General features: G+C 34.5%; 1 protein-coding gene across 1 annotated transcript; it reads right to left on the bottom strand.

Annotated features, from left to right (window-relative positions):
* Positions 1-214: 214 nt before the first annotated feature.
* LOC101508804 (uncharacterized) lies at positions 215-945 on the bottom strand. Its single transcript, XM_004488157.1, has 2 exons — positions 772-945; positions 215-544 (listed from the first exon to the last, which is right to left on the bottom strand). Exons 1-2 carry the CDS (start codon positions 943-945, stop codon positions 215-217), a joined length of 504 nt encoding a protein of 167 aa, XP_004488214.1.
* Between the last annotated feature and the right edge of the window lie 10,458 nt (positions 946-11,403).

Here is an 11,403-nt window from a genome sequence, read left to right as displayed (position 1 = left end):
GACCAGCGACACTGTCCAGGCACGCCTGGAGCGCTTTTCTATAATCGATGAACACCACGAAAAACTTATCTAGAAATGGGCTAAAGATTCTATTCATGTAATTCATAAAAATTATTGGTGCATTGGTAACTCCAAATGGCATAACAAAATATTCATAATGTCCGTTACGGGTTCTGAAAGCAGTTTTCTGAATATCTCCTTCTCTTACTCGAATCTAATGGTAACCTGACTTCCAATCAATCTTCGAAAGCCCTGGGTGTAGATCAATGAAGAACTCCACATCTCTTACTAGTGGTAATCCTGGAATTTCTGTTGGAAATACGCTTGGGTACTCCTTGACAAGCACCCCGTCTTCTATGCTCACATTTATCTTTCCCTCCATGTTATCTAATGACATAAACTCTTGAGTTCCTTCTCTCAACGACACTCCGAGTTTGTTAGCAATTAGATACTGAACGACTCCTGGCTCGAGGAAAAGAACCAATGTGCGAGCATAATCCAAGATTACATAATGATACGACATCCAATCCATACCGAGAATGATCTCGAGTGATTATTAAGGTAAACAAATCAAATTAATCAAGAAATATTTATTGTAAATAGTTACTTGATAGTGTAAACATGCAATATTTACGGTCAAAGTCTTAGCAGGTGTAAAAACAACCAAATCAAAAGGCAGATAAGACACATATAGCTTTAAACGATTCACACAATCCATAGCAATGAAGCAATGGGTTGCCCCCGAATCAAAAAGTACAGTTAGGGTGTTACCTGCAATCTCGCAGTCTCGTTGGATAAAATTGCTAGATTGATTTCCAGCTTAGCACCCATGCAATAAACACATCCCTTAGCAGGAGGATGAGTAACCCTTGTTGCATTCACTGGTGGTTCTTCGGAGCCTTGCAATCCTTTGCAAAGTGCTCTGGCTTCTGGAAATTGTAGCATAGAAGACTCTTAGAGGTACAAGCATTAGCATAATGTCATTCTTCCCCATGTAACACCCCGTTTTTCAAAGCGAGTGTATATTTTTTTTTTCAAAAGTAATTAAACTAAAACAGAGAAATAAATCAGGAAAATGCCTTTGGATAAATAATTGAGTCATTATAATTTACAAGCAGCGGAAAAGTTTCTCCAAATATAAATCCAAAGCATTTACACAACAACAAATGGTACATGGGACCCATTCAAATAAGATGTCAAACTTACAATATTAGTGTAAGTACAGTTTTCCAAATCAAAATACTCCAACCCAAAAAGTAGGACGTCTAGTCCCTATACATCAACCTAATCTGATCATCCTACCAAAAACTATACACCCTGAGTGATCTCCACGCGCCCCGTGAGATCCTCCTAACGTAGCTGCAGTCAAGCGTTCCCATCTCCATTCCCGTCCGTAGGGTACGAACCGGTAGGATCGTCCTAACTCTCATCTGAGGGCAAAGCCCAGATTTCCACAATAATTGTAAAGGGTCACCAACCAGAAAATAACAGTTAACACATAGCAATTAAGTTTTTAAATGCTCAAAACAACTTTTCAACTAAGCATGCACCTTAACAGGATTTTCCATATGCTAAAAGTTCATATAATGCTTGCCAATTAACAATGAACTCAAAATGAAGTTCTCAAACCATCAAGTAATACATAACTGACCAAAGCATTGATAAATCAATTGAGCAATCGATTATCTAACTCAAAATGAGGACTTTTGCTGAGCCAATCGATTGCCAAATCGATTTGGTCAGTTCTGCTGAGTTTTTGCATGACCAAATCGATTTCTAAGTCGATTTTGTCAGTTCTGATGAGTCCCTGTGTTGCCAAATCGATTTCCAAATCGATTTTGGCAGTTTTGCTGAGTTCCTGCCTCTCTGCCAATCGATTTCCAAATCGATTTCTTAAAAGATTTTGAAAGACATATTTATACAATCGATTGGCAAATCGATTAGGTCAAAATGGTGAACTTCCTGCAACTCATCCAATCGATTGGGAAATCGATTTCCCTGATCGTTTTTCCAAAAATTCATGCATTAACTCAAGTCATTCCTAATCAAGTTCACAACCTAACACTTAGCAATTCCTACACGATTACCACGGCAATTGGGATCTCGATAACCATCATACTTACACACAACAATCAACACATAACACTTAGCATTTTCAACGCAATTACCACAACGACTCAAATTCAAATCACTTAATCATAAAACTCAAATCAACCACGACTCGCGTGCCAAGCACCCTAATGCAATGCGTATATGCCAAAATGCATGGACTCGGAATTCCAAACCAAAACCCTCCTCGAAGGGCCGTAAATCATAATTGTACCGCCTATCGCAGGCCAAAGTACCAATTACCGAGGTGCCACCTATCACGGGTCAGCACGATTTACTAAAATGCGTAAATCATAAACGTACCACCTATCACGGGTCAGTACAGTTTACCGAGGTGTCACCTATCACGGGTCAACACGATTTACTAAAAGAAAAAGCGGAAATCGTAAATGTACCACCTATCACGGGTCAGTACAGTTACCATGGTGTCACCTATCACGGGTCAACACGATTTACTAAAAGAAAAAGCGGAAATCGTAAATGTACCACCTATCACGGGTCAGTACAGTTACCATGGTGTCACCTATCACGGGTCAACACGATTTACTAAAAGAAAAAGCGGGAATCGTAAACGTACCGCCTATCACAGACCAGTACTGTTTACCGAGGTGCCACCTATCACGGGTCAGCACAATCCACCAAAAATGTAAATCGTAAATGTACCACCTATCACGGGTCAGTACAGTTACCATGGTGTCACCTATCACGGGTCAACACGATTTACTAAAAGAAAAAGCGGGAATCGTAAACGTACCGCCTATCACAGACCAGTACTGTTTACCGAGGTGCCACCTATCACGGGTCAGCACAATTCACCAAAAACGTAAATCGTAAACGTACCACCTATCACGGGTCAGTACAGTTTACCGAGGTGTCACCTATCACGGGTCAACACAATTTACCAAAAACGTAAATCGTAAACGTACCACCTATCACGGGTCAGCACAGTTTACCAAGGTGTCACCTATCACGGGTCAACACAATTTACCAAAAACGTAAATCGTAAACGTACCACCTATCACGGGTCAGCACAGTTTACCAAGGTGTCACCTATCACGGGTCGACACAATTTACCAAATGAAATGCATGAGCATACACAGACTCCATTCACAACAATCGTTAAGCAAATGCAGATATTAAAAGATTCCCCATTTTTAATACCCATTTAACTTAAACGACTTTCAAACAACATTAATTAAATAAGTCATTAAGAGATTCCCCGTTCTTAATACCGATTTAACTTAATGATTTTCAAAACAAAACGTTAAGCAAACAGTCATATTAAGAGATTCCCCATTCTTAATATACTTTTGACTTAAACGATTTTCTCGCAAAACATTCAGTAAACGAGTCATTAAGAGATTCCCCATTCTTAATACTCATTTACCGAAACGATTTTCAAAAACGATAGTTAAGTAACCGAGACATTAAGAGATTCCCCATTCTCAACGCCCAGTTAACTTAAACATTTTCCTCAAATACACATTAAGTAAACCGAGGTATTAAAAGATTCCCCATTTTTAATACTCGTTTAACTCTAATGGTTTTCAAATTCCACAGAAACAAATTCAAACATACTTTCACATTCAAACCATAATTCACAACAACCACACCAATTAACAAACATCAAGTACGAACACACCAAATACAACGAACACAAATCACGCAACATAACACCCAGATACATCAAATTTCATTTACCCATAATCATACACAATGACATTCAAATTCATTTACCACGAAACATTCATCACTATAAACAAAACCTAACTCTAAGGTTTTTACCCATAACGCACTAGTTTCGTTTTTCCCCAAATCGATACATTTAACCCTAACAAATTCCTTCCCACACAACTACAGATAAGTCCCTAATGCAAGCTAGAAGTTTGGAAGGAGCCCTTACCTCAACGTTAGCTTTAACGCGCGTTTCCGGTACCACGAGTAATTCCGGTAAAATCTCCGCTCGCAACGCCGCTTCCAAATTAGTTCACTAGCACCGTAGCGTGGTGGTGAGCAACTTTCCCTTCTATCTCTTCGAGAAATGAGGTTTGGATCTAGAAGAAACGGAGGAGTTTGTGTTTGGATCTCAAAAACCGTTTTTCTTCGTTTTCGAATCAAAGAGGAAGAGTGGAGTTGAGAAATCCTTGATCTAACTCTCACCCAACCTTGGGTTACTAGTTTTGAAGAAAAGAAAGCGACGAAAATGAAAACGGGAGAAAGAGGAAGAATAGGTCACGGTTGAGAGGAAGAAGATGGAATTTTTCAATTTTCTTTCCTTTCTTTTTCTTTCCTTTGTTTTTCCTTTCTTCCTTTTTCCTTCCTTCCTTTTATACTATTTTCTTTTCCTTTTCCTTCCTTCTAGTTTTCCTTTCTTTTTCCCTCCAAACAAACATATATAGATAATAAATATAACTTAACAAATATCTCAAAATATCTAGATATTTGTTAAATTACCGTTTCACCCGAAACGCATTGAATTATCCGTAAAGGATTCACCGCAGTTAATTTCAATTTATTTATCGACGAGAAATATTAATTGGCATCAAAATATCTTTTTGATTATAAAACTCCAAAATATTATTAACTTTGGCTTAAAAGCCTCCGAGCCAAAATCCAAAATACACCAAAAATACATAAATGGTACTTTAAAATTATGGGTCTTACACCCCACATCGGAAACTTCGAATCACGTGTTCCAATTATCTTCCAAAGTTCTGGCTCCCACGGCGATTCTAACCCCTATTGTTGTTATGTGGTCGGTTATAGGGCTTAACAACTTGTTTTCCTTTGTTGTTATGATGGTTCACCCGACTTGGCCCCTTGGAACTAAAGTTCCCTCCTCAGTTGGCCCTCTTGTTCTTCATGTCCTTAACTTCCCTACATTTCTCCACTAAAACTTGGAAATGCTGAATCCCCAATGGCAAGACAGAGTCTGGAATCTCATACTTCAGTCCATTTTGCAAACGGTGATACATAAATTATTCATCAACCTCTTCAAGAAAAAACCTAAAATGCCTTGACAATGACTCAAACTTAGCAGCATATTCACCCACTGTCATATTTCTTTGGTACAATTTAAGAAAATCATCGCCCAACATAGTCTTGGTACTCATCAGGAAGTATTTGACTAAAAACTTCCTTTTGAACGACTCCCAGTTCACCTCCTCATGAGTTGATCCCTTCAGAAGCCTTGTACTTCTCCACCAATATTCAACATCCCCTAGTAGCAGGTACATAGCATAGTTGACATTCACACTGCCTGACAGTTAATCCTCTCGAAGATCTTTTCCACTTCCTGAATCCAATGGTCGACTTTTTATGGACTGTCATCATCCCTAAACTTTAGAGGATTGTTGCGTCAAAAATATTCCAATCCCCTTGACTCAACAGCACGAATCTCCCTCAATTAGGCATGTAAATGAGCTTTATTTGTTCTCAAGATTTGAGGTAGGGAATTCAGGATTGGTGGTTTCACATCTTCAATATGTTGATGAAACTATTTTTTGCACGAATCTCCAATCCCCTCGACTCTGCAACACAAATCTCTTTTTCCCTCTTATTCAGATCCCGTAGAGTCTTTCCAGTTGTCTGTGCAGCAACAAAAGCAACCATGTTATTCATCGCTTCAGCCATGCGATCATCCCTGTCGACGTTGACCCTTGCAGCGTTGTTCCTTTTTGGAGGCATTGTTTCCTACAAAACCTATCATCAAGAAGAAATCTTAACACCACTTAGAAGAATTCTAAAAGATAACTTACGACTACCTCAACACATAACAAATACACAAGACCTGTCAACTCAAACAACTTACCCCGACGCATTATCAGATAACGACTTCCAACCTACAGGTCGACCTACAATCTAACCAAAGCTCTGATTCCACAATGTAACACCCCGATTTTTAACAGCGCGAGTGCATTTTTTTTAAACAACTTAATAAAATAATATGTTGTAATGCAAAACAACAACAGTCATAAATAATTACACCATATATATTACCAACAACCTAAGATGGTTTTTGGGACAATAATCCAAAATATGCCGATAGAAAACACATCGGTGCTATGAGACCTATCAAACATCGCTCATACCCCTGGAGTATTCTCGGCAAACAGCTGCACATAAGTACTGCTCCAAGAATGCTATCCTTCATGGCCACAACAAAAAAATGGAACATGGACCCACCAAACAAAAGTTAACTGTCAATATATGTTATAGATACAGTCACCCCAAAACAAAATAAGTACAACCACCAATAGAAAGACACTAAGTCCCTATACAACAAAAACAAATCTGATCATCCTCTAGCAACTACAATAACAAGGGTGACTTTCACACACTCTGCAAGTTCCTTCTAACGCAATATCTCTCCTCGAAGTAACTTCCTCCTCTTCATCATCCATAGAAGGATCAGTCTCCTCAGAAGTCAGATCCACCCACGAGATAGGTGGCTTCAGTGGCGCTGGAATATCAAAATAGTCCATTACTTCAGTGACAGTCGGTAGGGGATCATTCACTGGAAGTGGAAGCTCTGGCTCAACCCGCCTAGATGGCATTGCAATATCTATTCCAGCTAGCATCGACTCATTATCCTTCTCGCCAGTCCCCGTCTCAACCATTGTATCCCCAGCTCCTACGGTGGCCTTCGTCTAAACTCTAACTGAGGCATCTTCCCATGCTCCAGTCATCCCGAGCACCAATCTTGAGGGTACCGAATAGTTGATCCTCTTATGAGTGAGCTCCACGAGATATATTTCCCCAACTATCCTACTTGTCCTCACTACCCTCCCCACATAAGTAGTCCTTCTTGAGATGGGGTCATATACCCAAGCAGTCGGCGAATGTCGGTCAGGAAAGTCTAACGACGTTTCTGTCGTCAAGGTAACAGTCGGTGGAATGAACTCGGGTATCATTTGAGGGCAATACCCATTTTGAACAATAATGTAAAGGGTCACCAACCGAAATTAACAAATAACATTTAATCATTATATCATAAATACAACAACAACACTTTGAAATTACGACATGATAACAAACAATAACATAGTATGTATATACAAATATCATATTATAACAAACACGACTCGCGTGTCAAGCACCATAATGCAATGCTTATATACCAATGCACATGATTCCAGAATTTCCAAACCCTCCTCAAGGGGTGTAAATCATATATGTACCGTCTCTCACAGAGCAATACTAATTACCGAGGTGCCACCTATCACAGACCAATACAAATGCATGAGTATACTATGACTCTTTCATAACAATCATTATGTAAATGTAGCTATTAAAAGACTCCCCTTTTAATACTCATTACACACTAATAATTTTTCATACTTTTCACAGAGCATACTCAAGATATATTATCTTTAATAAAATTCATAATATGTAACAACACGTATTATCACTCAAGAATGCATCATCACATCAATTTTAATCATCACATATTCACACATCAATCATACACAAATCACACATATATGGTCCTTATATGCAAACTAAAAATTTGGAAGGAGGACTTATCTCAGTTATAGCTTTTTCAATAGTTATCACTACCACAATCAAACACAATGAAAAATCTTGTTCGCGCCGACACCTTTAATCAAATAGTGTTTGACTTAGTCAAATTAATCCCTAAAACTTTAACTACCTTACAAACCCTTTCTTACTCCTACCCCCTTAGAATATATTTTACTAAAATTGTTTACAATGAGTAAGGACTAATAGTATTATTAACCACATCACACTTTCAATATATAAAATATATTTTTAGAAATTAACATCCTTTAATTTTTCAGTGAACTCACTAACAATTTTTCGAAACGTTTTAAATTATTATTCTCAAAATTTTTCACACAATCACAAAATTTTTTAAAGACTAAAATTTCAATCAAAGTATTTACCTCATAACAACATAATCACACAAAATAAATATCAATGAATATTTTTTCTAATTTCAAAGTTCTAACTCTTTGAAATATTTTCATCCTTTTCAAAATATATATTTTTCAACAAAGTTTGTATTTTAATTCATGAAACTTTGACTCTTTAAAAAAATAATTTCTTACTAAAGACTTTAACCTTTACTTAGTAAACTTGAAACTTTAATTAAAATCATTCAAACTTTTCTAAAAATTCTAAAAATTGAAAGTATACATATACAAGTTGAAACCACAATTCACTAATTTTTCTTTAATCACAAGTTCAAATTTTGTTAATCATGTGGATACATTCTTAATCATCAATCATACCTACTATTCTTGGAAATGCATAATCTAAGAAAAATCATTTTTCTTTAATCACTACAACAACATTAATATATCAGAGTTCTCCCCACCACTATCTCGATGCCAACGGTCTCGATTCCTTTTCGAGACTCAAGCAACTAACTACATAAACATAAAGATTCATAGCAACTTGTTCACCATCAAAATTTATCCAACCACATCTTAATTCCCAAATTAAATCATTTTCACATGAAAAATAACTTTCACAACCAAGTGATACATAATTTATTTAAAACTAAATAAAAATGAATATTTTCCAACTCATACAGACGCGTACTCGACAATTCAAATTTTTTTATCCTTTAAGTTATAACACTCAACCATTTGAGCACCAAAAATTTGAGTTAATAAAGTACTCTAATTTTTTTTTTTAAACTCAGTTCAAGAGTAATTAAAAGAGTAAATTTTTTAACTCTAAACATTTTATTTTCAATCTAACTTTTTGCTCAAACTCTTTAAATTAGTTAAAATTTGAACCTTTTCACAACTTTAACAACTCTAATTTTTTTATAAAATTTCAACTTTGGTTCAAACTCATTTGTTTGAAAATAACTCATTACATAACTCAAACACATTAAAAATAATTTTTTTTTTCTAACCATTACTAACAAAATTATCATCATCATCAACAACAACAACAACAACAACACAACAACATCAAAAACAACAACTAAGGATTTGTTAAGAACTCAAAAATTTCACTCATGCCTCCACCATATAAAGTTCTACGAATTTAGAAAAAAGGAACGAAATAAGTGTTTCACCTCAAATAAATTAGCTCACAAGCACCACCTAGTAGAGGAGAACAACTTTCCTTTCTAACACTTCTTGAATAGAAGCTTAGATCTAGAAGAAAAATGGAGATTTGTGTTTTTTATTTTTGTTTTTTTGAATAGAAAAAAGTAGAAGAATGGGAATGGAAGGAAGGATGGGTTCTCTGGCTTTATAATTTGATTCCTTTTCCTTTTTTTTTTTTATAAAAAAAATACAAACAATATATATATATATATATATATATAAATATATTTACTCTCGTCGCAACTCAAATGACAAGTGAATTTATCAGCAACAAGTGACATTTTAAAATTTAATTCGGTAATAAATTCTCTATAACTTAATTAAATTATACTCTAATAAATAATTTTAATTGGATTTCCAAAAATATAATATATATATATATATATTACTAACTCTAACAAAATGTATTTTTGGTAATTAATTCACAAAATAAAAATTCGAGCTAAAAGCCTAAGCAATTCAACAAAAAATACACTAAAATTGCATAAATTAGAGTTTAGAAAATTCAGGTCTTACATGCATCATATAAAAGGTTTTCTAATCGTTTATAAACATAAGAATACTTTAATCGTTTATAAACATAAGAATACTTTAATCTAAATAAAGTGATATTTAGGGGTGTCCTTTAGAGGGTTCTCAAGGTGTCTATCTTGCAAGGAGTGGAGCGTGATCTTAAACTTGATGATAAATGAGTTTAGATTTTTGAGGATTGTTCAATGATTCTATGTCAATGAGTGTTTAGGAAGAAATATATGTGTGCAAATTTTTGTAATATTCGCCGAAGGATTTTTGTAAACGTTTGCAAGCAGTAATAAAGGAAAAACTCTCATTCGATTTAATGGAGATATACATACTCTACAAGTGAGAACGGAGTTGAACAACCTATTAAATCGTTGTATGATTCTCTCTTTGCCTTACTCTTTAATTTCTACAATTTTACATTGTTCTTTGATTTTCATTTTTAATTAGAATTTGGTGGTGTTTTCTATTTTAAGTGCAAAACTGATAGAAAGATTGTTATTAGAATTTTCCGATTTAGAATCTTGTCTTGATGTCATGTGTTGAATGAACTTTTGTTTTTAACTTTGAATTCAGCCCCTTAGACTTTGATTCAAATTGAAAAATCTTATCTCTTAGTGTGTCTATTAATTTTGATTCATTGAGTCTTTAATTTGAGATCTTTAGGAACTTGATTGAAGTATCAAAATCTTTTCCAAATCAACTTCTATCAAATTTTCCAATCTTTTTTTGTAAAAGTTTCCATATGATTTGTGTTGTTTGATTATGATACCATCAACGATTTGATATGAATATCCAATATGCTTAATACTCGGTCCAATTAAATTTTAAACTTTGATTTTCTGTTGTGCGACTCAAATGTGTTTTAACCAATTTTTTAAATCTACCAAACCTTATTCAACTATAGAGTTTGTTGCGAGCCATTTTGTGAGTAACAATTTTGCGTCAAACTTGTTACTTTAATATAATTTAATAATATTAGTATTAAAATAATATTTTTACAAACTATAATTTGGATCATACTTTTAAATTAACTTATGTGTTTCATATGAATTTTTGATTGATATATTGTAGACATGTTTAGAACATTATCAGAATCTTCCTTACAAAAATGTAGAATTTTTAAACAAAAGATGAATTAACTATGAACTTTTAAATACTAAAATTAAAAAAATCACATTTAATTAATTGGTTGTTAAAAAAGTTCTAAATTTATGAGGAAAAGATACTTATAATGTTCTAATTATACGATGGACTTTTGTTTGAAGAAAAAATTTAGAGAGACTAAAGACGAAATATGTTATATTCATAGGGACCAAAAACTTATTTAACCATATTTTATTTTTAACCTTTAATCATAAATTATCGAGTTGGATCTACTAGAGGATAAGAAGTCATAGGAACGAAGGATTTTTGCTTGTGGACTTGGATTATCGTGTGAAATTATTGAAATAAGGTAAAGGGTGAGAGAACATATGAATTCATGAGTATATTATAATGTGATATGAACGGAAAAATCGTATTTTCTAACAATTCTCTCTTTTGTTAAAATTTTTGTTTAAAGTTTCATTTATTATATGTAGTTTTATAGTTATTTGAATAAAGAAAAGGATTTTGAAGCGTCTTGGATTATTTTTGAATGTTTTTGTACTAACCCTTTCTTACCAGATAAGCTCTTAGAGTATTC

This window comes from Cicer arietinum, chromosome 1 (genome assembly GCF_000331145.2).
Source record: "Cicer arietinum cultivar CDC Frontier isolate Library 1 chromosome 1, Cicar.CDCFrontier_v2.0, whole genome shotgun sequence".
Classification (NCBI taxonomy): Eukaryota; Viridiplantae; Streptophyta; class Magnoliopsida; order Fabales; family Fabaceae; genus Cicer; species Cicer arietinum.
The sequence above is the reverse complement of the archived record's forward strand: the minus strand, read 5'-3'. Positions and strand labels throughout refer to the sequence as shown.